General features: G+C 46.1%; 1 protein-coding gene across 1 annotated transcript in view; it reads left to right on the forward strand.

The window, feature by feature from the left end:
- The window catches only part of C2CD3 (C2 domain containing 3 centriole elongation regulator), a 36,897-nt gene that overhangs the window by 4,965 nt on the left and 4,537 nt on the right, over positions 1–27,395 (forward strand). The window contains 25 exon segments of the mRNA XM_063419403.1: positions 748–892; positions 1,232–1,386; positions 2,059–2,265; positions 2,676–2,788; positions 4,306–4,424; positions 5,484–5,606; positions 6,328–6,648; positions 6,905–7,056; positions 8,297–8,540; positions 9,221–9,401; positions 10,729–10,912; positions 11,899–12,071; positions 12,772–12,892; positions 14,053–14,321; positions 14,686–14,775; positions 15,815–16,435; positions 17,181–17,498; positions 18,592–18,730; positions 19,393–19,457; positions 20,121–20,326; positions 21,076–21,176; positions 22,053–22,370; positions 23,297–23,505; positions 24,286–25,255; positions 25,885–25,987. Coding sequence (XP_063275473.1) covers positions 748–892; positions 1,232–1,386; positions 2,059–2,265; positions 2,676–2,788; positions 4,306–4,424; positions 5,484–5,606; positions 6,328–6,648; positions 6,905–7,056; positions 8,297–8,540; positions 9,221–9,401; positions 10,729–10,912; positions 11,899–12,071; positions 12,772–12,892; positions 14,053–14,321; positions 14,686–14,775; positions 15,815–16,435; positions 17,181–17,498; positions 18,592–18,730; positions 19,393–19,457; positions 20,121–20,326; positions 21,076–21,176; positions 22,053–22,370; positions 23,297–23,505; positions 24,286–25,255; positions 25,885–25,987 — 5,647 coding nt within the window.

Here is a 27,395-nt window from a genome sequence, read left to right on the forward strand (position 1 = left end):
TGTAGCAGGAGCATAAAGGACACTTCCATTGTGTCCACACCTGCACCCTGCACACACAGCTGCTGGGTCAGAAAGGGTTCAGAATTTCAGTTCATGTTTCTTGTGCCCTGCACTTATTTTTTCACTGTGGTTTATCAGTGGAAACACTGTAGTGTTGCAGATCATAAAATGGTTTTAAACTCACAGCACAGAGGAAACTCTTCAACCAGACTAACCCAAGCTTGTATGTAAAGATACTTGTATTTGCACTACTCACATATACCTTGGGCTATTTTTTTAATCGAAGTAAACTGTCCTTAGAAATTACTGGTATCTTAAAGCATTGCAGAAGTTATGAAGGTAGAAATTGGAGGTAGATATTCATGGGTCTGTTTTAAGATGAAGATCATCGAGGTCTGGAGTCAGTTGCCCAAAGAGGTTGTGGAATCTGCAGCTTTCAAGACAGCCAGAATCCAACTGGACAAGGTTTTATTTGCATGCCTTCCCTTTGAGCAGGGGTTGGGCTGAGTGACCTCTAGAGACGTGTTCTGACCCCAGTGTCCCACACTTTACGCCCACTGCGTTCCTGTGGGGCAGGGATGTTACCCAAGGGAACCCTTCCGGGGGTCTCAGGTGTGCTGTGAGTACAGCTCTGTGTGGAGCCAGCACAGCCCAAATCAGGGTGACACAGGCAGCACTGTCACAGCCCTTAGGGGCTGACTGCAGAGCCTGGAATGCTGAGGTGGGTTGTCTCTCCTGTATCCACAGCGCTGATTTCTCTCCGGGGCACCTTTGGGACCGAACGGGCTCCCTGTGGGATTCCCTCTCGCTGGGCAGTGAGGTGTGTGACAGTGAGCTCGGCGATCCCCACTACGACCAGAGTCTGCTGGAGAGACTCTTCTACACAGCTCCTGTAAGTTGAGAGCCAGAGGAAAATGTAGATTTCAGTATTTTAAAGCTGAACAAGCATTAAGTGTCATGCAAAAGCTTGTGGGTACGTTGCTTAAAATTAACATTATTAAAAGACTGTTGTTAAGGCTACCAAGTCAAGCATTGAGTTTGGAAATCACTGGGATTGAGGCTGTCCAGGAAGACTTTTTTGTTTTTAAAATGCCTGAAATTTTGATACCATTTTAATCGTTTCAAATGATGCAATGCACAGGTTGTTTTTCATGTATGTATTGTGACCATTATGGAACTCTCTGTACAATGATAATTAACTTTGTATTTATGTGCAATATTTCTGCTTTAGAAGTCTGATTCCAGTTTGAGTGATTTCCTCAGTGATGATGATGTTAAATCCTCAAAAAAAGCATCCAAGACAGAAACTCTCAAAAAAGTGGGCCCGGTGAATCCACAGAGGGATTTTCATGCCTTTGATCAGAATGTGACAGAAACTAAACCCAGGTAGTTACATCAGTGACTTCTGTTCTGACCTCATCTAAATTGTATTCCCTTTTTGTCATGGTGGAACCAATACAAGTGCCCTAAAGATCTGGTTATCAAGCTTATCTTGTACAATACAGTTAGTGTAAAGGTTTTGTGACTCTTTTTTTTTTTTCTCCCTAATTCAGCTCCAAACAGTTCTTTTGGATTTTTTTTCTGACTAACACTGCTGGTTTTACATCAGGTAAAATTCATATCCCCAGAGGAAACAACACAAAATCATTTGCAATTCAAGTCTTGCAAATTACAGAAATGAGATTTAAAATTATGGCAAAAATCCCGTTGCTGTTCCTTTACAGCAGAGACTTGTCCTTGTGTGTAACTGTATCACCTCTTTGCTTTTGTACGTGGTATTAAATGAAGCTTTTCTTTTTGAAGAGTTAGGATAAGATTTTTTCAGATCAACAATGTGGAACATGCACTTCCTGGTTTTGTTTTTTTTTTTCAGTTTTGAACCCCAGATGTTGTAAGATTTTTGTTACAGAGAATTAAAGAGACCACCAGATTTGTTGTAAAAATATGTTAAAAATGTATATTTTAGTGAACTTTGGGCAGTTTTTAAGTAACGTCCCACCAAGCTAAGTCACGTCAAGAATGTTTCTGCAGTCCTGAATCTCAGTTTTGTCTCTCCAGCTGCTCTCCCACTGCTCCTCCAGAGGACCACAGAGAAATGGCTCTTCTCACATCCCTGGGTGCAGACAGGTTGGCATTGCTGCAGCAAATACACCTGGCCAGAGTCATCATTGTAAGCTTGAAAATCCCTCCTGAGAGCATCCAGATCTCCACCAGGAGGAAAGGTTTGCTGGGGAAACCTCCACGGCCGATGTCTGTTCATAAGTGGTAAGGGGGATTGTTTCTTCCTGGTTGGTTTCTGTGCCTTCAGGGGAGATTGCCCTGAGGTCTCCTGTGTAGTCCAGCTTCCCCGAGCTCTCCAGGCTTCCCAGGCCTTGGTGTTTCTCTTCTCCTCCCAGGAGATGGTATCCCAGAGGTGTGACTAGTTTATCCTGGGGTGGGCTCCCTCCAGGCTGTGCCTCTCCCACAGGTGTACTTTGTGCCTGTACACTGGAAACAAAAGGGAGTTGATTGGAGGAGAATCTGGGGTGTATCTAATGTATGGGAAGAATTCACAGAAGACATGTTTCAAGGATCCTAAAACAAGTGTTACAGTGAACTGTGAATGTGGAACTTGCCTGCTGTGTTCAGTTTCATGACTCACATCGGATTCTCGATGGGTTGTTTTTTATTCACAGTACCTTCTTTGTGGAGTACCACTTTCCTGTCAGGGTCTCCAGGGATGGTAAAGGACAGGTCTCCGTAACAACGGAAGCAATTCGAGTGGCCTCAAGTAAAATCACAGATGATGGTAAGAGCATCCTTTTCCCCCCTTAGATTTAGTTCTGTTCCATCTCTCAGAAATTATTTCCTAGTGTTTTCCACATACTTCCTTTGCTGAAAACCACAGTATGATTAGAGGCACCTCTGCCCACAGAGTTGCCATGCTGCAGGTGAGGGAATGATCCTCTCAGGGAGAAGGAAGCCAAGGGATTTTTAAATTCATTTTTTCTCCCTCTTCAAGCTGGGATTTTCAAATTTCTTTTCCTAGTAACAGTTCAAGTTAGTAAGCCCATTCCTTCATTTGAACATAAAGCAAATATTCTTTCTGCAATAGTAGGAGGGTGATCAAGTGCTTTTAGAAATATCAGAAATACTTACAGCTCAGATAAAGAATTTCCCAGATGTTGAAGTATGTCATGTAGTGTCTCCAATAGCTCACATAATCTGCTGGATCCAAGGAATCTCGAGTCCTGTGCTCAAATCAGCAGAGGGTAATAATCTCTGTACTGAGAGTAACCTGTGTTTGTATCCCTAAGAACAATTTCTGTTTCTGTTCCCACTGAGCAGAGAATGCTGGATGAGCAAGGTGCTGTCTGCCCAGTCTTCCCAGAAACTGGAATGCCAGGGTGGCTTTCAAATGCCTCTCTCATGTGGGCATTCCGTGGCTTTGCACCTTTCTGAGTGGCACCTGAGAGATTTTGAGTCCTCTTGTAGATTCTCCATTTGTGCAGAGAGAAAACATCTGTTTGTTCTGAACTTGTGTAATACAACCTTTGTAATCCAAAGCTCATCCATTTTCCTGCCCTTTGCCTTGTGTAGAGTCCAGCTCTTTGGGACCTAGAAAATAGATTGGACTGAAAATAATTGGAAGAAGACTTCAAATCAATCCGTGGTAGCATTATCCTTCCTGAGAGTTGTTTATGTCATTTATTAGAGATGCCTAGTGGGAAAGTTTCCATAGCCATCCCGGACAAGGTGGAGAAGTGCTGGGCATCCAGCTGGAAATTTCCTCATGTGTAATCTGCATTTTTGTCATCACAAGAATACTTCCTTATCCCTTGTGAACACTGTCACTGTACTCTTTCCCAGACTGAATGCCAGGTGATTCTGTCTCTGCTTGGAGGTACTCCTGTTCTCTTGAAGCTGTCATTTTTCTTGCAGCTCAGCTTTGACTCTCTCAAGAACCATCTTGAACCCTATTTGTTAAAATGAGGCAGGGTTCTCCCACTGAAGAAGGGCAGGTCTTACTGCATGCTGGAATGGCTGAGACTTGGTGTCACCTGAAGTCTTTAAATACTGTTATAATGTTGGTTTATATTAATGTATTTAATAATTTATTAATTATTTGTGAATTCATCATCTTAATTTTGTCCCACTGGCCTCCTGCTATTTACTGGCCTTCAAAAATGAAAACCTGTTTACTTTGGCCTCTGTTAATAAATAATGCAGAATTAAATGATTGTGTGTGTAATGGAGTGCTCTCCAGGGACAAGTTTATTTACATCAGGTAATTTTGGATATTTGTTGTTCCTCTCTTCCTTCCAGTGGTGAAATTCCAGCAGCAGTCTGAGTTCCCTGTGTGGTTTGGAGGAGCGATGATCCAGCACTGGTGGGGCTCTGACCTGGCTTTTAAAATCTACATGAGAAAAAGCACACAGAAAAAGGTACTTCCTAGAAGCTGTTCCTTCTTGGTGTATTGAAAAGCAAAGACACTCCTGGCATTTCCATTTCCCCAAGACACTCAGTGCAGACAGCCAGATATTAGGAGGGGAAATGACATGACATATGGATAGTTGAACTTTTTGATGTTGTATGTGTGATTTGCAACCAATAATGAACTGATTGCAGTTCAGTCTTCACAGAACCACAGACTGTTCTGAGGGCCCCACAGGATCATCCAGTGCAGCCCCTGGCCCTGCACAGACCCCCAACAATCCCACCCTGTGCACCCCTGGCAGCGCTGTCCAAGCTCTCCTGGAGCTCGGGCAGCCTCGGGGCCGTGCCCATTCCCTGTCCCAGGCTGGTCACTCTTGTCACTCCATGAAAAGATTCTCTGAGTCTGAGATTGGCAAGCAAAACAAATTGTCCTTCCCTCATCTTTGAGACCGATCTCTTGCTCTTTAAGCACGTTGGATCAATTATAAACATTATCCTTCAATGAGAACACAGCTCCTTTAGCAGTGTGGAATGAGTTCATGTGGATGCACTTCATATCTTTACCCTGCCCAGTGTAAGGGGAGTAATGTGAGCTGTGAAAAACAGCTGTAACCTGTGCATTTTGGGGGGGAAAAAGGTATATTTCCATCTGATAAGATTATTTTCATAACCACCTTCCTGTGATGAAGACGGTGAGAGGGGTTAACTCAGCTTATGTTATTTTAATCAACACCGAGGATATCTGCTTTTCTTTTAATAGAGGAGAAAATTGCATCTTTCAGTATTGAAGTTTTGCTGATTTACTAGCATTTAGGTTATTCGATTTTTGCATTAATCTGGAATTGTTTACAGTAGGTTCTGGGAAAATTTACTTTGTCTTTAAAAAGTCTTACTGTTGTTCTAGTGAGACTTGAAACTAGAAGTAAAGGAGGTTTCCCAAATCCCTGTTGTTACAACTGATGGTGGGAGTGGGAGGCTGCTCATGGCTTCCCAGAAAGCTTTTATTTCACAAAAGTTCTTCAAATCTGATAGAAATCTTGCAAAATTAATTCTTTGCCTACCCTCAGCCTGTGGCCATTGGCTCGGCAGCACTTCAGCTCCGCAGGGCGATTGAGGCTGAGCTGCTCAGTGTCAGCTGGGAAATACCTGTGGAAAAAGAGGGAGATCACACACAAGTGGGGCCACTAAAGGTATGTGTTTTACCACCTCAAGCTGGAATCGTTACTGCACACTCCTATTTTTAACTCCTCTTTTCTCTCTTTGTTTCAATTTAGCAGGTCTCAGATAGAAAGGTTTGCAAGACCAATATAAAATAACATTGAACCCTTTTTTTATTCCTTAGCGTTTCAGAGACATACTTTGAAACTGCTGCATGTCTAGGAATGGTGGCAATAAGCTGGGACTTGAATACAGGCAAATTTTGAGTGGCACATATTCAGGGCTTGGAGCTTTGTCTTCTTCTTCACGTGTGACTTGAGCTGAGGTCTCTGCTGCCATGGAGGCCTGGTGTTCCTTGTCCTTGTCACTTCAGGAATTATCTTCTTTAGCCAAAGTTTCTACCAGTTTGCTCAGCTTCTGATTGAGAAGCGTTACCATTTTGAGAGATTGGACAGTTCTGAGGATAAGCAGCTCTCTGCATTAGCAGGTGAAGGGTTAAGAATGGGGTGAGCTTTAAGGTCCCTTCCAGCTCAGACAATTCAGTGACTCATCTGTAATTGTGTGGGTTTGCACACAATTGTGTGCACGGCTGGATTTTATTTCTCAAAGCCACAAGTAGTTTATTTCACAGCAGCAGCTGTAGCTTGCAGCCAGCACCCTGCCTTGGGGCGAGTTCTGGAGCCCAAGGTGTGACACGTTTGGCTGGGTTTCTGTCGCATGCCCTGTGTCTGATGGGCTCTCCTTGCCTTGCAGGTGTCGCTGCAGCTCACAGCCGGCAGCAGAGGCTCAGCAGGGCTGCGGGGGCCCAGCAGGACTGGTGTCAGTGCAGGGAGCCCTCCCTGCCCCGGGAGCAGCCCTGCGGAGCTGCAGCAGCCTCGGGCAGGGCCCGGGGAGCAGGGCCTGCTGCTGCACATGCTGCTGATGGTGCCCGAGGGCAGGGATTTCCCTGTGGAGAGCTGTGGGCTCCCCGGCTCCTGCAACGTGTATTTGAACTGCAAGCTGCTCAGCACTGAGGAGGCAGCCAGGTCCGCTGTTGTCTGGGGCACAACGCAGCCCGCCTTCCACTTCTCTCAGGCAAGTCATGTTCTCCCTTTTACACTGGTGGAAGGGTGGTACTCCCCATTGACAAACACATTCCATAGTTAAGTTACTTGTACATACGTGGAAACATCTCTGCTTGGCTCCATTGAGTGCCTGTTTGATTTTTAGCTGCTGTCTCTAAAAAGCAGAGTTCTGTATCCTGGAATAAAGTAGACCTACCAGAATGCTCTGTACTTAGCCAATACTTTCCAGTGTACTTTGTGTACTAATTCTGCTTTTAACCTTTCAGGTGATGCCTTTTTCGTTGACTTCCAAGCGCTTGGAGCGGCTGAAGAACAATGTGATGATTATTGAAGCCTGGAACAAGTTGGGAAGCCCTGGCTGTGACAAGCTGCTGGGATTAGTGAAACTCCCTCTGCATCAGTTTTACATCTCCTTCAAGTAAACTTGGTTTTCCCCCATTTTTTACTGGGTTGGGAAATATCCTAAATGAAGCTTAGAAAAAGAAGTCGATGATGGTGTGTGGGGGTTGTGTGGGAGGGTTCTTAGTTACATTTCAGAGCAAAAGGTGTTTTTGCCCTGCCAAGCTTCCAGCAGCCCTTTCCTACAGTGAGCAGGGTGTAAGTTACACTGTGCTTGTCCAGGAGTACAGATAGTGTGAGAAATAAAGTCACTGTGCTGCATCACAGTTGGTGCCTGCTTAGCTTGTGGTCCTGCGATGGACTAGAAGCAGGAGAAAGCAAAGTGACTACACAGGAGAATGAAGTGTGTTTTTCCAGTCTGTGACTGATTGAGCTCTGCAGAGATCCCATAGGGATGCTGTCAGTTTGCACAGCTTGAGTGTCAAAAAGTCTCCAAAACCTTCACATTTTAATTGTGTTCTTATCTGATGAGATTCTCCAGAGTTCTTTGTTCTTTTTGGGTTTAATCTATTGGCTTCTTGTTCAGAGTAATATACCTGCTTAAAACAGTTTAAATTGCTGGAAATACTGGATTTATTCCTTTTATTTTGGTCAGACCTTGTGACTTGTGGAAATCAAGTGGTGCTGGAGCTGACTGGCCACTACTTTGTTAGTTATTACTGTGTCATTTATATCATTTTTTAGTAAGCCACTGCAGTTTATTTGTGTATATCTCGGAATGCCTGAATGGTTTGGCTTGGGAGGGACCTTAAGGCCCATCCAGTGCCACCGCCTGCTGTGGGCAGGGGCACCTTCCACTCAGCCAGTTTGCTCCAAGCCCCATCCAGCCTGGCCATGAATAACTTCAGTGCCTGATTGGAGACTTTGAAGCTTTCTGGGAGGCTGTCACTGTTCCTTCTTTTCTTCCATCCCCAGAGGCACATAACTACCTCAGAAAAGTGTAATATGGCTGTAGGGTGTTACTGGGAGTCTTGTTCCCATTCATCCCTCCCTTCACAGCCCTCCAGGCTGGCTCATAGCTAAGGTGCTGTTAGGTTTTGGGAGATTGTCCTTTGTCATGACTGAAAACAGCTTCTTGCACCAGCAGCTTGGATCTCTGCTGAGTGAAGACTGGATGTAAGTGAGACAAATCTCAGAGGAATAGAGATGGATTGGTTTTCATCAGCACTGAAAGTCCCGTCTGAAATGAGTTCTGTGTGCTCCTGCTCAGATGGCTGGTGCTCATGCCGGGGTTTTTGTTTGTTGGGTTTGTGCTGCAGGGATCCCAGGATTGCCCACCTGCTGCTGCAGGCGCAGTTCCCGGTGGTGGCCGTGGACGGGCTGGTGCCCGTGGTGGACGTGTTCCGCGGCAGCGCCAGCGGCAGCCTCAGGGTGCTGCTGGCCATGGGCTCGGCTCAGCAGATCGCGGCGCTGCAGAGGCTCCGGGCGGAGCGGGGAGCGGAGCCTCCGCCCCCGCAGCGCCCTCCCCACGCCCTGGACCGCCCTCCGGCAGAGCCCACAACGGTACTGAGTGCTCAGGAAATCCCCATCCTACTGCTGGGGATGTGTAAAAAGGGTTTATCAGTGATTCATTAACAGATGGATGATCCCCGAGCTCCTCCTGAGGCTGCAGCCAATTTTGGTATATTCTACAAATTGTACAAAGAATTTTGTTGTTGGTATTCTTTTTTTACCAGCTTGCTCTCACCAGTCTAGACATTACTGCCCATTATATTGCCTTGCATATCCACTGCTTCTATCTTGACAAGTCCAGTAAAAACAAAAAACCAGCAAAATTATAGAAAATCCTAATTTTCACAGCCTTGTTGTGGAGATTTTGCCACTACCTTGGAGTTGGATAAGGGAGCAACTTTTATGCTTTTTATGTGCTTTGCAGAGGAAAAAAAGTTCTTTCAGGCTTTCAATGTTTCTGTGAACTTTAGGAGGAAAATGGCTGATAATTTTTCTGCCCCCATCTCGGTTTTCTTAGATCCTTATCAGGTGTAATTGTTTAGGCTGGAAAAGACCTGTATGCTCACTGAATCCAGCCACTAACCCAGCCCTGCCAAGGCCACCATTGGGCCATGTCCCCAGCTGATAGATCCACGTGGCTTTTAAATACCTCCAGGGGTGACTCAGCCACTTCCCTGGGCAGCTTGTTGAAGTCTTTTCTAAAGTCATCGTTCCTTTCTTTTTGTTAGCAGTTGGACCCAACAGGGGAGGACCTGATGGAGCATGTGTTTGAGATCCATGTGGAGAGTGTGAAGGGACTCATGCCCTTGCAGTCCACAGTGTGGGGAGAAGCTGACTGCTACATCCAGTACTATTTCCCAGTTCAGGAGGCTGGCTGTGGTGCCCTGCAAGGACCTGGACTGCATGAGGATGGTAAGGTTGTGTTATAATTTTCCCTTACTTAGAGCATTGCTTAAATAATTCTATTTAGTCATGTTCTCTCTGCCTAAGTAAGAAAAGGCACGTTTTCCTGAGCTTTCATGCAGCCAGTGCATTTTTTTCTTGGAAAAACTGGACTTGGGCTGTGTCACAGGATAAAAAGCCTTGTTTGTCTGAGGCTGGTGGCAAGTTCCCAGTGAAAAAAAGAGGCCTAATTCCAAATCTCTTCACATGATACCTGTTGTTAAAGGTGCTAGAGGGCTGTGCCAGCTGATCTGATAAGGATTCAGGAGTAGGTCCCCAGGGAATAGCGAGCTTGTACACAGTGAAGTTCAGCCAAGGCTTTACATGCACCAGACTTTCAGGGTGCTCATTTTGCTCTCCACAACTCCCTGGCAGGAGAGTGCAGCCAGGTGGGGATCCTGCTCCCAGGGAACAAGGGACAGGACAAGAGGACATGGCCCGAAGTCATGCTAGGGGAGGTTTAGGTTGAATATTAAGGAAAACGTCTTAATCAGCAGGGTTATCAAACCCTGGCAACGGTGGAGTCACCATCCCTGGAATGTACAAAATGTGCTGGGTTATGGCACTTGGTACATGATTTATTGGTGGCCTTGCAGGGCTCGATTAACAGTTGGATTTGATGATCTTAATAGGCCTTTCCAACCTTAGCAATTCTGTGATTTTCACGGATACACTCAGAGAAGAGTTGCTTGGTTTAGATCACTAGAATTAACATAGACTGGTTTATGTGGGAAGAGACCTTAAAGCACATCCATTCCCACTCCCTGCCAGAGGGAGGGACACCTTCCTCTCTCCCAGAGTGCTCCGAGCCCTGTCCAGCCTGGCCTTGGGCACTGCCATGGATCCAGGAGCAGCCTCGCTGCTCTGGGCACCTGTGCCAGGGCCTCAACACCTCATGGGGAACAATTCCTTCCCAATATCCAATCTAAACCCACCATTTTTCAGATTGTAAAAGAATATTTAAATAATTGTAATTGCAGAAAAGAACATAGTGTTGAGTGCTTTGCATCACTGACATGTATTCCCACTGAAAAATGGCAGCCAGTAAAATGGTTCCATAGTAAGTCCTGTGGGATTTTTGTGCTGCCTTTTTAGCAGTAGTTCCCAGCCTCTGACTCACAGGGTCGTGGGGCTGCTTGGATTGCTGGTAAAAGCTTTGTGGAGCTCAGAAGAGCAAGCCTTGTCCCAGGAGCATTTCACTCCCTGTCCACGGTCCAACCTCCTGAAGGACTGCAAGCAGAAAAGGGTTGAAAGCTGCAATTGTAACCATTTTTAACCAGCTCTGCTTGACTTGTAGGCATCACATTAAAGCCATTTAGAACAGCTACCACTTTGTGTGTCCCTGATCCCATCTTTAATGACGAGCATCATCATTCCCTGTTGGTTCCTGCTGATGTCCCAGTCCAGAGGCTGCTGGTCAGTGCATTTATGGCAGCAGGAGCAGCAGGAGGAGGAGGAATCCAGTTTGAAGTCTGGTGCAGGTACAGAACAATGTCCTATTCTTTGTAGACAGCACAGCAATACAGGTAGAGATAGATCTGATCTTGAAAAATCTCCAGCTCTGGGATGGATATTCCATAATATTATTTCACTATAGCTAAAAAAATGGTAAGTTCATCAATGTTTGATAAGTATCTGCACTTAAAACCTGTGAGCCTTTTCCCCCCCCAAGTGTCCTAATTACTCCTTTTTATAACTTAAAAAGTGTATGTTGTTAGTTTGCTTTCTTCCATCTTTTAATCAGCATAACAAGCTAAAAGTAGCGTTTAAGTGCTTGACATCTGAATTTTACTTAATAGTACCCTGAAAGTATAATTTCATTTTGCTGGGTTTGCATTTTTCCCTCATACAAGTCACTGAGTACAAGAGAAATAATGTAAAGTGTTTTGTAAGTTCAAAATGCTTCTTTGGCTACTGAAGCTAATGATTAGGAATGGAGAACAGAAGCCATGGAGACAAATAGGTTTAGAAAAATATAATAACCTGTTCATTCTGCAGTAAGCAAGTCAAGCTTTTTAAAATTTGCAAAGTCACGTGAGAGTTACTACGGGCTGTTCATAAGATAGAGTGCCAAAATTTGTTTTAGGATGAAGCTGAAGCCAAGCACTAAGAAAAGGTTTAGAGTCGTTTTTTACACTCACAAACTGGTACCACAAATCTGTTCTGCAAGAGAAGTATTTTCATTTATTAACGGGAAGTGAGAGCAGAAAATGTTTGGTGCCAGATCCTTCCCTTGTTTTTCTTTGGGATGCCAATTTTTAGTGCAGTTCCTGCTTGTTAGGACTAGTCCAAATATATATTTGTGGCATTATCTGCCTAGGCACTTAATGCTTCTTTTCTTCAGTGGAAATACTTTTACTTGAGTTTCTCCCTTAGCTGTGGAAGCTAGTTAGGCTTTGAAGACACTCAGAGTTGGCTTCTGTGCAGTTGTGAGAGAAATGCTGATGCTGGTTTCTTGTCTTACCAGGTATTATTACCCAAATGTCAGAGACCAGCTGGTTGCCAAGGGGGCCTTGCCTTTGTCACGGCTCTGTGCCATGGTGACTCTGCAGCACCGTGAGGAAATAGGGATACAAACTTTTAATCTTCCCCTGGTCCCCCGCACTGATTCCTCACAGGAATTTCATCTGCGCTCTTCAGGTGAGGAAGGCTTGTGGGCTTTCACTCTGTGTGCTGAAACCACAGTTGAGGAGACCTCTGAGCAGCACAGCAGTGTTTGATGGTGTGTTAGATGGTGTTTGGGCAGTGTGTGGGAGCTGTCCCAGGCTGTGCTGGGTGTTTGGAGCTCCTGCAGTGCTGTCCCAGGCTGTGCTGGGTGTTTGGAGCTCCTGCAGCGCTGTCCCAGGCTGTGCTGGGTGTTTGGAGCTGCTGCAGCGCTGTCCCAGGCTGTGCTGGGTGTTTGGAGCTCCTGCAGCGCTGTCCCAGGCTGTGCTGGGTGTTTGGAGCTCCTGCAGCGCTGTCCCAGGCTGTGCTGGGTGTTTGGACCCCTATTCCGGAGCTCGGGCAGCGCTGCTTCGGCGCTTGCAGTGCTGGCGCTGGCCACAGGAGGGCGCCGCCGGGATGGGGGATGCAGTATGCCGGGATATGGGATAAGGGATGCCGGGATACGGCCCCGGAGTTTTCCTGCTGTTCCTCGTGGGCCTGCCTGTAACTCCTGGCTGAAGCGCCGCAGCCTCTTGCACAGGCAAGCTCAGTGGATTAGTGGAATTATCTTCTTAGAAAAATATTCACTGACAGAGTAAGTGTGGTGTTAATAGGTGTAGCTAAATATTGATTCTGTTGGATGTACTTGCATTAAGAGCTGACCCCTTCTTTCCTTCCTCTCTTTCATTTAACCCAGGTTTGCTCGATGTGAGTGTGAGGTACCAACGATCCATGAAAAGAGCAGCAGGAGTAACTGCTCAGGCTGTGTCACTTTCTGTGCAGATACACAGGGCAGCTGGTTTGCAAGCAGCAGCCAGGTAAGGCCTAATTCCAAATGACCATTATTCACTTTAAACAGCTTTATCAGGAGGCAGCAGCCTGAGGCATGAGATTGGAACAAATTCTTACTGGCCAATTTTCCATCTGCAGAGACCAAGATTCAAAGTGGGTTCTGCTCAAAGTGAAAATAACTTTATAAAAACCATCAGCAGTTATTCTGGTCCCTGAAGCTGCAGTACAGGGTGTAGCATGTGTTCTGCAGAAGGATGCAGATTGGAAGGACGTGTTTTCCTACATATCCACATTTTTCTGCACCAAACACTGATATAAAATTTGTCTGCTATAAGATGGTACCTATTTGGGCATTGGTTCCTAGTGTTGCTGATGCTATTTAGAAGCTAGCTGAGGTTGTTTTCTTGCATTTCACTGTGAAAACCTCAATAAGCTAACTAGGGAATGAAACATGTTCCTATTCACCTTAAGGCTTCTGCTTCAAATATGTGGTGTCAGCTGGACATAGTTCCAGGCTATGTGATTTTCAAGAGTTAGGAAATGGCTAGAAGAGAGGGAGTCAGTTCCACAAGAGAAGGATGGCTCCTGTCATTCCAGAGCCATGGTCTGAATCTTTCTCAGTGCTGCTGTGAGCCCCTGATCCATCCTAATTCCAGCAGACCCTGAAAGGTGAGGATCACTGTCATACGGTGCTTGGAGAAGTCAAGGGAATGGAATGACCTCAGATTCCTCATCCTTCAGTTGTATGACCTGAGTAATACCTGGGCCTGGTTTGCTTGTAAATCACTCAGTTTGCTGATTTCACCTCCTTTTGCTGGTCAGGATTGGTCTGTAAAAATAATTTGGCTTGGCCTTTGGCTTCTTTCTGGAGCAGGTTCTCTGGGAAGTTACTGTCCAGTACAGTGTATCCTTAAAGGTGCTGGGTACTTTCTCAAGCACAGATAAGAGCACAGCCACCAGTGATGGACCTCGTGAGTTCCTCTCACCATTTCATATCTGTTCCTAGTGTGTTCAGATGGAGAGAAAATAAAAAATGCTGTGCAGCCAGAACCCACATCCATTTTGATTTAGAACGTTCGCTGTTAGTCCCATCCTTTCAGCTTGGTTTAAAGCGTGTCAGTTCCCAGATTCCTCACACACTGTATGCATTCTCTTCCCCCTCTTTTGTGTCCCGTGTGGAATGAAGAGCTGTGGCACAGAGGAACCCCTCTGTCCAGTACCATGCCGGGCTGGGAGTGAACGCCTACGTGTGCGTGCTGCCGTCCTTCCTGCCGCAGGCGCGGGTGTGCAGCACGCGCGCCGTGCCCGCCTCCTTCTGCCCCGAGTTTGGGCATCACTCCGAGTTCCCCTGTGACCTCATTGTTCAGAAAAGCACTGGAGAGACCTCTTCCCTGGGGGAGCTCTTGCAGTCTGCCAGTATTCTTTTCTCCATCTACCATCAGAGCACCAAGTCAGGTAAGGACAGCAGGTGAGATAGCTAGGATTGAATACTGGTGCAGAAGTCCCCTTAATTTTAGTACAGAAAAAAACCCCAATTTACAGAATAATGGAGTAGTTTGGGTTGGGACTTGCAAACCCCCCCTGCAGTGAGTGGGGCCGTCTTGCAAGGTCAGGTTGCTCAGAGCCCTGTGCAGGGAACTCTGCAGTTGCTAATAGATGTAATTACCTACATTGCCTTTGGCAGAGACTGTTCCCCTTGTGCAAAGAGCTTTTGAGACTCCCAGTGATCAAGATCACCTCTCACCAGCTGTTTTCCAGTCAGTCTCTTCTAAACCTTTCGTACCAGTTCGGTGTATTTACAAAGTGATTTCTTTTCCAGGCACTGACAAATTGGCTGACAGAGCATCTAGAGATTATCTCCTTGGGACAGTCTCAATTCCAACCAGAGACCTGCTGACGAGAAGATCAGGTAACACAGCAGTGCTATGCTGCTGACATTCTGTGCAAATGCTAATGTAATTCCTTAAAACAATTTTCATTCCTCTTTGGGGGTGGGGGGATTGTTTGGTTTTGGGGAGGGTTTCTGGGTTTTTTTAGACCAAAGTTCTTTCAGATGTTTCCCACATGTTCAGTTAAAATCCTGTATTAGGAAAGGCACATCAAGGTTGTAGTTTGAAAATCTGTTTTCAGGGTGTAGGATGTTTAGTGGCTGAATGAATATTCTGGGGCTACTATGAAGAAATTTAACTCCATGCCAGCTAAAAACAGCACCTGAAATCCTTAGGATTTTATTCAGTGCTGTTTATTTTCTAGATAGAAAGTCCAAAAAGGATGTCAAGTGCATGCGTTGTAGTGTTTAGTACAGGAGCAGTGACTGCTTTTCAGATGTCAAAGCTGAAAACAAAAGTCTTAGATAATTAGAAAGTAGTAGAATTAACTCTTTCTTTTTTAAACTATGTGTGAAACATCTCAATGCTCCTTTTGGGTCCCTTCCACTTCAGAATATTCTGTGAAATTTCTGTGAAAAAATTGTTCACATATCTGTCCACTAATGATCTCCTCTAACTAGCACTAGTTTGGGATTATTATACCTTGTAATAATGTTGTTTTTATTATTGCCTTGGTTATTTCTGCTTGAATTTCAGTAAAGTTCTCATTTTCTCCAGCGCCAAATTTTGGGGTTGTTTGTAATGGGAAGAGAGTAGAAAATAAATGAAAACACGTTATTTTATGATTGGATATCCCAGGGATGTCATTTCCTTGTGAAATGGGTGTTGTCAATGAAGTGAAAGTCCTTTGGGACCAGAACTGCTGCTGAGGTTTTTAGAAGGCCAGTAACTTGTTGCATTTTCAGATTAGAAATTATTTAATAAAATTACCAACGAGAAATAAACCCTTGGCACGCTGGCCCTTGGCTGATGCCCAGGGGGGTGACCCATCCTCATCCTCACTGATATTTCTCAAAGCCTGATGGCTTTGGTAGGCCTGATGCCATCTTTCCCCCACAGGTATTTGGGGCTGGTACCCCGTGACCCTCTCGGAAGATGCCGTGCCTCCACACTGCACCAGGCCCCTGCGGGCCGTCGTGGGAGGGCTGGAGCTCTCGGTTGCCTTTGCCCAGCAGGGTGACAGGGAGCGCGTTCTGGAGGCTGCCAGGCTCCTGGGCTGGAGCAGGGAGGAGGCCCAGGAGGACAGCGAGGACGAGAGCGGTGCCTGGGAGCAGGAGGCCGGGGCGGTGGCGGTGACCATCGCCACCCCCCGGGTGTGGCTGCCGCTGCACTGCGTGCTGCTGGCCGGGCAGACACGGCTGCACAGCAGCACCCACTGCTACCTCAGGTACAGGCTGTACAACCAGGGAGCCACCTGCACGTGGCTGAAGCGCCCCAAACTGAGCGACGACGCAGAGAGTGTGACGGTGACCTTCAGGAAACCCAGCAAGGTGACGCTCAGGAGGAGCCGGGGACTGCTGTGGTTCTTCAGAGAGGAGAAATTAGAAATCCAGGTGTGGTGGGCGTATGGCAAGGAGAGTGAGGTGGAAAGACCACTTGACACAGATCGTCTTATTGGGTCTGCCTACGTCAACCTGGCAGCGTTAGCAGAGACGTCGAGGACAACACTGAGTGTCAGTGGTGAGTTCCTAAAACACAGGGCCACATTTCATTCCTCCTTACGGGCAATTTGATATGGCTCCTTCTCTAGGTATGTGAAACAAAATGTTCACAGCTTTGTTTTGTCCTGCACAGAATCCCAGGGTGGTTGGGGTTGGAATGGGTCTCACCCTCTGCCCAGGAGGTGGAGCAGGTGACACAGGTCCATGTGGTTTGGGCTGTCTCCAGAAAGAGAGACTCTAGGCCCTCCCTGGGCAGCTGTTCCAGGGCTCTGTCCCATCCATGGAAAGAAGTTCTTCACACCGAGGTGGAATTTGTGTTTTAGTTTATGGCTTCTGTCATCTTCATGGTACTCACCATTTTTAGATGAGTGGACTGATTGGCTCTTCTTTTAGATACGCACAGGAAAGGGAGGAAGAACAGGAGTTAAAAGAAAATCTTATATGGAGTGTATGCTGTATTCTCCATATATGTGTGTGGAATTATGCAGAGTCACTGTTCCCAGGGCTCTCAGGAAGTTGATGTGCTTTACTCTGAGTTACTGAGGGACAATGAAGGTGTACCCAGTTTGGGGGATTGGTCACAGTTTATAATGTTTCCAAGCTTGTACTTCTGGGTGATAACTCACACAGAAATCACCCTGAAAATCAAGATTGGTTCTGCTGGGCTCATGTGAGCTCTGGCCAGCAGTGAGCTGTGCCGGGTGTTTCCCGAGCTCAGGTTTTCCCTTGGCTCAGGTGCTGGCTGTTTGTGAATTCCCCTGCAGGCGTTTATCCCCTGTTCAGATGCAATGCCGCAGACCTGGCGGGAGCTGCCGTGCGTGTGCACGTCAGCCTTGCTGCTGCTCCTGCCGCTCCTGCCGCGCTGCCCGTGCTGCCCTGTGCCCAGGAGGGCAGCAGCAGTGAGGATGGGGGCTCGGGGGAAACCCCTGGGCCAACCCAGCAGGGTTCTGACAAGCAGCACGTGGATACTGGGAGCTCAGGGATCACCAGTGGCCAGCCACAGGAGGAGGACATGATGTTCCTGGAAAACACAGTTGCTGTCCATATCCTTGTGGAAAGAGCAATGCATCTAAGTTTAAAAGGTAACATCACACACACAACCCTCTTCTTTCTTTCTTGGCTTTCTTTTTCTTTCTTTCTTGTCTTTCTTTTTCTTTCTTTGTTTTCCTCTGAGATCTGTTCCTACTCCAGCAAAGTGGATGGCAGGGATGGATTCTGAATTTGGCTTCATGGTGTTGCAACCCCAGTCACTCTGTAAGTACAGGGAAAGCAGCAGGCTGAACTATTCAGCCTATCTGTGTGAATAAAATCCAAAATATAAGTAACATAATGTTACCTGTTAGAGATGACAGCTGAATTCTGGAATTAAGCATTATTTGAATAGCTGCACTCCAATTTAGGCATTGACTGAATAACTAAACCCCAAGAAGCCCCTATTTCAAAGACTCCTGCAAATTCGCACATAATAAATTTGTAAAACTGGCTCACTATACTTAGCTTTTGTACCCCTGATAACACAACTAAGAGTCAAATGCGAGCCATGATGTAAGGATATGTAATTCTAAAAGATTCTGAGCCCTGCAGATGGATTTTTATAATGATTCTAGAATCTTCTGGAATTCATAGTCTTTGAAAAACTAATGCAACTTCGTTTGTTATTGCAAAAATTTGATGATTTAAAGGAGGTTTCTTTTGAGTGTTGCAGGAATATTTAAGTATTTCTGTCTTTGAGTCCTTATTTTAGGGGATTTTTAGAAGTAACTAATTGAGAGGCAGCTGATCCACTGAAACAAGTACAAGCTGGTTTCAAGAAGGAATTTTATTCTTCATGATTGCCAGACAGGTGGCCCAGCATAGAGTAGCTCAAGCACTGGAATAGGGTCCTCAGGACCTGGGTTTTATTCCCAGCTTTACTTCTGACTTCTTAGATGACCTTGGGGAAATGGTTTTTCTGTTTCTCTCTTGAATATTCCAGTTTGTACTCTGTAAAATGTTTGTGTAATGTTTGCTTCCATTGTAAATATAACACGCTGTCAGCTCCACCAGTAAAAAGGAGTGTTTTATAGATGGTGGATTTCTTTGCTAATTGTGTGGTTGTAATTGCTGAACCACGTGTAGATTTTTTTTTGTTGTTATTAATTTTAAAGATCTGTGTTTGATTCTGTGTCATTTCAGGAAGCCCCTTGACAGAACGTGAGGTCGCAGCCCCCAGTAGCTGTGTGTCGTTTGCTGTGGCTGGGGCAGATGCTGCAGTAACCACTCCAGTGGTAGAAAATACAGACTGCCCAGTCTGGGACTTCCAGCAGCAGGCAAGGTGAGAGAAGGGGATTCACACGGACACTGCCTGGATCTGACAGCCAGGACAGGTGTGAAAAGGACATGGGATTTGGGGTTTTTAGCTCAGACCTGGATATCTGAGTTTAAATTAAAATAGATTAATTGACTGCTCTGAGGAGCCTCAGCAGATCAAGTCATACGTGGCAGTATTCAGGAATTAGCCTGTGTAATCCAATCTTGTGTCTCCTCCAGTGTTTCTAATATCTGGATCCCTTCAAACAACTTAAAAACTGTTCCACATTTAACGCTTCATTTTTCCATTTATTTTCTTTTTTTAATTTCCAGGAATGAACTTCAAACATTACAGCTTTCAGCCATAGCCCCAGTGCTTTGCTGTCACTGTGTTATTGAGTCATGAAATAACCTGTATTTCTGTTCTTCCATGATTTCTTTGTCCTATCTTTTAAATGTACAGCAAGAGTGAGGAGAGGGAAATACTTCTTGAATAAGCAGAAGCCCAAACTGTGTAGAGATGTTAAACTTTGAGACTCAGTAATTTTGGGGTTGGTTTTGTTCCTGCCCCCAGCAGTACAGAAAGAAACTGATTTGTCTAGGTAGATAAAATGGCATTGAAACTTTAGAAGCATTTTACTGCTTTTCCTGCTTTGCATAAAATGTTATGGTTTTTGTTCTTTACAGATTATCCAAAGAGCTTCTCCTGGATCCACAGCAAACCTTGGTCTTCAAAGTGTGGCATAAAGCAGGTAGGGTTAGTAGTGCAGTATTAAGAGGAGTGTGTTTTCTGCATCCCCTCTCTTAGGTTACTTGTATTTCGTGTAAGGAAAATAAATTCTGTTAAGGGAATTGGAGAGTGGAATTGTAATGCTGTCTTTTGCCTTCTACTAGAAGAATGCTAGCGATAAATACCTCTTGATTTCCTGGCCCTTGGCATCCTCCTTTTCCCCATTAATCATTTTACAAGGCTTGGTTCATCCATATTCTCTCTGGTTTTATTTTGATGGTGCTTTAGAGGTTAGATTTTCCTGCTGATAGAAATTCTTGGCTGCTTCCTTCACGTTGCTGCAGGTGGTTGAAATATGGCCAGCCAGCTGTAGCCAAATACTTTTATTTCTTTCTTTTTACATATTGAAGTTCAGCTGTCTGATTTTTGCTTCAAAAATAAACTTCCTGGGTATCCAGAGTACTGTGTGTACACAGTGGTTCTCCTGCCAGTCCCTCTCCTTGCCCTGGGCTTTCACTGTTCTGCAGGGACAGTTAGCTGCAGGTAATCCAGAAAATGTTCCCTGTTGGACAGGATTGTTCTGGACCTCGGGGCAACTTCCAAGCCGTATTTCAAGGGCTGTGTTTTAGCATTCCTGGGAATGATTCATATCAGTGTGTGTGTGCTTTGTGTCCTTCCTCCCCAGAGTCGGAGCGGGTGATAGGATTTGCCTCCGTGGACCTGTCTCCTCTCCTCTCGGGGTTCCAGCTGGTGTGCGGGTGGTACAACATCACCGACTTCAGCGGGCAGTGCCGCGGGCAGATCAAGGTGGCCGTGTCCCCCCTGCAGAGCATAAACAGCCTCAGGGAAGAGAGGCAGGCCAGGGCCCGGAGCCAGCCAGAGAGCTCTTCTGTATGTTCTTCCCTTTCCTCCCTTCTCACACTTAACTGGGGTAATTAATAATCAGCACCCGGGGTTCCTGAGCAGACTCACCCCAAATTCACAGCCCTGTCAGGGACCAGTCTGTGTAAATGCACCAAAAACACCCAATTCCTTAGGAATTCTTCTCCAGGTTTCCATGGTGGCTGCTGGCCAACGCTGGTTACAACACTCCAGCCGAGTCATGAGCATCCTCACTGGCTTCACTTTGTTGTTGCTTTATGGGTGTTTGGGATTTCTTTAGGAAGAATGTTCTGTGCATTTGGATGTCTGGGAGCATGGCATAGTTCTATCTGCTGCTTTGGGTGACAGCTGGTGCTCAAAAACATACAGTAGATTCAACTTTTCATTGGTTAGGAAACCTCTAATTGAGCAGGAATCTGTTTTTCTGGAGCATTTGCTTTTTTTTTTTTTTTTTTTTTTTGGTTTTTCTTTATTCTCCAGACTTCCCAGATATGCTGGGGTGCTTTATAGACATGTAATGCAGCCCTTACCCTACTTGCCATCACTTTACTCTCTGATAGTATGGAGTTAACAAAAGTGTCTGAAATGAAAGTGTTGTGAAATAATGCTTTGGCTCAGTACCAGGAAATCATTTGAAAATTTACAGCTATTTAGAAAGCCTGAGGTTTTGTTAGATCAGATGGATAATACCTTGATTTCTCTTATTTTCTTGCTATGAAAAGTCCATGTACAGTGTTCCTCTTTCCTTTTCATCCTAGGTGAAGGTCAGCTTTCCAGCTTGTCCTAGTAATTCTACAAACCTGTCCAAGCAGATGTTGAATTCCTTGTCGAAGGAAGTCAGCGTTCCTGCTCGAGAGCGGTGAGTCCACAGGCTGACAACCTTTTTGAATATTTTCAGGTTTCAAAAAGACCTCTCCAAAGCCACTTGACTCTACTGGAAAAATTGTACACCCTGTCAAAGTGTGTCCACTGTGTTTGGGCTTAAAAATTAGTGCACATTGCCTTTTGCAGTGAGAGGGAGGTGCAGGAGGCAGCAATCCTGGGACAGGTTCCTTTTCACACAAGCCAGGTGTTCTTTTCCTTCATGGATACTTCCTGATTTGTTTCATTTGCACCTTTGTAAATCAGGATTTAAATGATGCAGTTATTAGAATTGGCAAGTACTTTATCCAGGCCCTGGTAAGGATAAGGATTGTGTCTGTATTTGGTTTTATTTTTAGTAAGTGTAAATTAGGGTGTTCCTGATGCGTCCCCTTGATTTTTGCCTTACCTTCTCTCCATGACCAGTGAATGACAGCTGGTGAAATGCTGCAGTATTGCAAATTACAGGAGTAAGAGTATCAGATATCCTGCAGCAATTCCTGCTTTCTTACCCTTCAAATGAGTGAGAGAGTGTTTTAGCTCATGGTTGGTTTGTTTAGCCTACGGAGATGATCCTTTTCCAATATGTGACTTTGAGGTTTGGAGGGACTGTGGGCCGCCACTGTAGGATCTGAACAAGTGGCTTGGGAGCTGCCAGCAGGTGTGGCAAGCTCCCTACCAGCCCCACCAGTAACTTGACTTTGGTGTAAGTCTGAAACAGCAAATGACATCCTGTGGAGGTCTGAAAGCGCTAGTGTCATCCACCGGTGGCTCTTCAGTGGATTTCAGGACACTGGATGTTCTTAGTGAGCAAACTCCCCGCAGTTAGAGGTTCCCAGCTGGGTTTTGGTGTTAAACACAGGCCTGTTTTCAGCAGGGTCAGCCCCCCCGGCCCGCACACACCTCGGCACGAAGAGCACGTGCGGAATGTGCGCAGATTCCACGAGTCCCTGCAGCAGGCGGAGGGAAACGCGCGCCGGGCGGCCGGGCTGGACACGGCCTCACACGCGGCCGGGCTGGACATGGCACCGCCGGCCCCACGCACAGCCAGGCTGGACACGGCCCCACGCACGGCCAGGCTGGACACGGCACCGCCGGCCCCACACACGGCCAGGCTGGACACGGCCTCACATACAGCCAGGCTGGACACGGCACCGCCGGCCTCACGCGTGGCCCTCCTCACCGCTCTCAGGTAAGGCAGGGCTGGGGCTGGCAGGGCAGGGCCAGGCCCTGGGTTAGCAGGGAGCAGCTCAGAAGTGACGGATCCAGTTCTGAGGAAAGGAGGGCCAACCAGCGCCATAACCGATGGAGGGATTCTGGTGTCATTTACAGCGGGTTGAGGCAGAAATCAGGGACTGGATGGGGAGCTCCACAGCAGGACTGAAATGCTGTAGCAGCGTGGTGAACTGTCGAAGGGGAACAGCAGCAGCAGTGTTTCCAGATCTGGAGGGAATGCTTGGCTTTATCCGTCCTGGTACTGCTGTCACAGGACAGTGCTATGAGGCCGATAGTCCCTTCAGTTGACTCCCACAGGCACAGGGACAAGCCTGGAAGCATTTCTGGGGTGCATGGGGCAGTATATCTTTCCCATCAGGATGTTTTTCTTCTTGCTAGAAGCACTGTTCTCTTGACTAGATTCTAGGTTTAAATGAGGTATAAATTCAGAGGAATAGCATTTATAATCTGTAGGAAGATAGGAATGAAAGAAACCTCCTGAGATGTTTCATCCCTTCCCATGCTACCATTAGCAATGTGTCAGATTCCCTAGATATTAAACACATAGAAATCCTCAGATTTTTATCAAGCTCAGCCATAAGTCAAGTAATATCCTTGGCTTTATGACTTTTATTGGGAACAGCCTCTTAAATCCAACTCCTTTGATTAATTTTAGAACTACCTCTTTTTTAGCTTCCAGCCTAAGTTTCACAGCCAAATCAGGATTTGTTCTGAAGTGTTATCCTCTTGCTTAGAGCAACCTCAACACTTGCCTTTCACTGCTTTTCAATAAAAACCTTTAATCTTTTATTTTCATATTGTTGACTAGAGTGATCCAACTTAAACCCAACTGCCACAGGCTTGTTTTCCCCCTCTTACCAAATTTCTTACCCCTGCTTGCAGAAAAAACCTGAGCGAGCTGGATGAGGTTCAAAGATACTTCACTGAGAAGCTGACCAGGTCTTTTCCTGACTTCAGCACTTCCACACCAAGCCATGAGGAGTGGGAGAGGGACCATCAGGGCTCGATGAGCAGAGAAGAGAATCCCAAAGGCTGCCATCTTTTGGAAAAATCCAGTCAGTTGGTGTCTCAGGTCAGCAGCCTAATCAATGGTAAGTTGTTGCTGTGAGTAGCAAAATGACAAGGAAATCAAATCCCTGGGGATGCTTTTAAAAAACTTACCAGAGCTGAGAATAAACTGGAGCCCAGAGCTACAGTTGCTGCCAGTTGGAAAGTTATTCTATGCTTTTTCTGCCCATGGCTTCCTACAGGGAAGCAGCATTTCCAAGAGATGGAGTTGAAAGGCACATCCCTATTATGCCAGAATTTGCCATTCTTGCATCACCATCTTGATCTTCTCTTTTTTTCCCCCTCTTTATTCTCAAAGGTTTTGCTCTTTTTATTTTCTTTCTCATCCTTAGCAATTGTCTTTTTTTTTTTTACATGCCTTCCTCTACAATCTGTTCCAGACTCTTCCTTCTCCTTTTCTAAATGTTCCCCACCATTCCCTTGGAGCAGGACTTGCCTTAAAATAGTTGGCCACTTTACCTAATTCTGGTGAACTCAATTCTCAGAGGATGCAAGCAGTGAATAGGATCTGCTCACTGGGAAGCAAAATAAGTGATTGTGGCTTTTTAAAGAATTTATAAAATTTCCCATTAATTTCATCCTTAATGCTTCTGGTTTTTCCTTAGCTTTTCTGTTTTCCTGGCCTTGTCAGTGGGAAACAGAGCTGTGAGCTGATGCTCACATCAGCAGTGTTTGCAAAGCTGTGCATGCTTAGCTCCCAGCCATCCCTTAAATCTAGGACTTTCTGCCAAAAACCCACATAAATCAGATTTAAGCTGAATTGTTGCTCCCTGCATTTACTGATGCTGTTTTTTGTTAACCAGACTTGCAGAGTGTAACTGAAAATAGCAGAGAAGCTTCTAATGTGCATCAAGACAGCAGCAGGAGGCTGGCAGCTGTGGATGTGCCCAGCTGGAGGGAGGAGGGAGCCAGCCCTGAGGGGCAGCTGGAGCCGGATGCCGCCGGCGTTTGGAGGGACGCGCGCCCTGCTGGGAGAGCTGTGTTTGAGAGACACATGTTGCACCAACTGCTGGGCCCCCTTGTCCCTGAGGATGGGGATCCAGAGGGTTACATCCAGGAAAATGAAGGTGCTTTTGCCATCCAGCCACACAGTGACGAGGAATATGAAGAAGATGTCATAGAACCACGAACGCTCAATGAAATAACGACCGGAACAGACAGGACGAGCCCCTGGTCCAGCGTGGTCTCTGAAGCAGGGCAGGGGGCTGAGCAGCAGCCTCTAGAGCCCAGGCCTGAGGACCAGCACTCCAGAGATGGAGATTGTTTCCAAAGAGGGGACAGCAGCACCTTGTCCAGCATCTTGCAGAGGGACAGCCAGAGCGTGCTCAGCACCCTGAGCCCGCCCAGGAGCCCCCACGCAGGTGGGACCCGTCCCTGGGGAGCAGCAGGAGACTCCCAGAGCTTCAGCAGCAGCGCAGGAACAGTGAGGAGGGAGCCGCCTCTGCCCGCCGGGCAGAGCCTCTGCAGCAGAGCACTGAGCACTGAACCCACAAAGAAAAGTGTGGAGCTCCATGCAGGCCCCAGGGAGCTGCTGCTCTGCCCAGGAGACACGGGTTTGACCAATCAAAAAACTACTGAGACAGAGGAGAGGGAGGATGCTGAGGTTGTAGATGAAGGTCATCGAGGCAGGGAAGGAAGTGGTTCTGATGAGAACTGTGTTCACAGTGTATCAGCCCAAGCTGGCTCCGAGAGGGACAGTGAGAGCTTCCCTGATGACAGCAGTGAGGACCCTGTGGAAGGCTCAGAAAACCCCATCAAACCAAAAATCACTTTGTATCCTTTACTCTTTTCTTAAACACTCCTTGCGCTCTTTTGCTTAGTCACAATCTCCCTAACCTTAGGACAGAAAATTTTGATATATGAAGCTCTTCCCTGGGAAATGAATCCAGAACTGGTGATCTGGGAGGATGTTGGAGCACCCCATTACATGGTTTCACACACAGTAGAGATGACTTTCTTGAAACTTGCAGCCAATACATTTTGTGATTTGTGAGAGTCACTTCATTTTGGGTAGTTCCGACATGTCTTTGTGCATTTTCTCTCTGTGTTTTTTTCCCCCCATATGTTAGAGCTGTTTCTCCTGTATTATAAGAAACATGCTTTATTTTACTTTTGAAATACTTCCTAATGATTCTTGCACAAATTACTGATCTTGGATTGAGTATTGGAATTTCTGCAGGGTGAAGTACTCTACAAATTTGTGAGGTGCTGTTTTAAAGCAAGTCAGTGTCCCATGCTCTGCGAACCCAGGGGAGAGAACCAAGTGTTCAGAACAATGGAATATTGATTAAAACAAATGGAATTTACTATTTGGGATCTGCTAACAGCTGAGGCTTTTTCCACCTCTGGACCTCTGTGCAACTGTATGCTGCCAAAGGTTATTCCTTAACAGTTCTGCTCAGATCTGATCCTGTTGTTGTTCCCAACTTCTTCCTTCCACCCCAGGAGATGGAAGCCTCCATGAGACTGCTCAGCACTTCTTCTCATCCTTCCACGTCTCCAAAAGTAAGTATGGGATGTCCTTTTCTTTATTGTCCAACTTAGTCCATTCCTTAAAGCAGGAACAGCACTTCTCCCTTCGTTTGCCTGCCAGCACTCAACTTGGATGTGATGGCTTCCAGATCATGTCAAGGGGAATCTTCCCCACAGCTCTTCTCTCCATGAGGATGAGGGTGGTTTCTCACATCCATGGCTGTGTTGTCTGTGATCCCGATGCCTTTGTTTCAACTAGTTATTCAGAAAATGCTACTCCATCAGGGTCAGTGGGAGTGGAGTTCTCACTCCACACTTCTTTGCGCTTTAGTGTGAGGTGACGTGCCTAATTCTGAGGCGTTCTAACTTGTAATTATGCGTTGTAATTATGGCTTCCATTTATCTCTTAGATCAGGATGAGGGAAATGAGGGAGTTGGCAGCAGGAGGGGGTTCGTGGAGAGGTATCTTGTGATGGTTCTGTGACCCAGGGAGTAGTAGAATAACTTGGATGATGGTTCCTCCTGCACCAAAGCTGTGGATTGCTGAGGTTTTGCTTTTTTCATGGTCATGAAGGTGTATTTATTGCAAGAGGTTTGTGGCTTAGTTATCTCAACATGTACATATTTATCTTATTTTCAGTTCATGAAGAGGAGTTCTGAAAAAAAAGAGAGAATTACTTTTTACAGACAGATAGTGATGGGATAAGGGGAAACAGTTTTAAACTAAAAGAGGGGAGGTATAGATTAGATATTGGGAAGAAATTTTTCCCTGTGAGGGTGGGAAGGCCCTGGCACAGGGTGCCCAGAGAAGCTGTGGCTGCTCCATCCCTGAAAATGTTCCAGGGGAAGTTGAATGGAGCTTGGAGCCACCTGGTCTGGCGGAAAATGTCCCTACCTGTGGCAGGGGTTGAAATGGGATAAGCTTTAAGGTCCTTTCCCACTCAAACCATTCTGGAATTCCATGATCCTTTTCCAGCCCCAGCTCAGCTGTGGCTGTTGATGTGGATCTGGGTGTGCAGCAGCAGCTGGGCTGTTTGTTTACCTCTCCCAGATAAGGTGATGCCTTTGTTCCTCTGCCTAGGACCTGCAAAACAAACACTTCAAGGAACGTGTGTGTCCCTGGGAACAGCTTGCCTGAATCAAAGCAGACTCAGACAGGCTCTAATAGCTCTGCAGTCATAGAAACCTGCAGTTTAATACTAATACCAGCTTTACTTGAATCCCCTCTCTGCAGCTCTGAGCTGAGTGGCTGGAACTACAGCCCTGCAAATTACTACTAAGTAGGTAAAATGTTAGCACGGCACTATTTGGATATTTTGATCTTAAAGGACTTAATTTGAGGATTAGCTGGCACTAATCCTTTGCTGCAGCACCTGTAGTGTGTGCTGAGACAGGGTTTGGTTGTGCCCTGTGCATCAAATTCTCTCTGTGAAGAACCAGA

This window comes from Prinia subflava, chromosome 25 (genome assembly GCF_021018805.1).
Source record: "Prinia subflava isolate CZ2003 ecotype Zambia chromosome 25, Cam_Psub_1.2, whole genome shotgun sequence".
Lineage (NCBI taxonomy): Eukaryota > Metazoa > Chordata > Aves > Passeriformes > Cisticolidae > Prinia > Prinia subflava.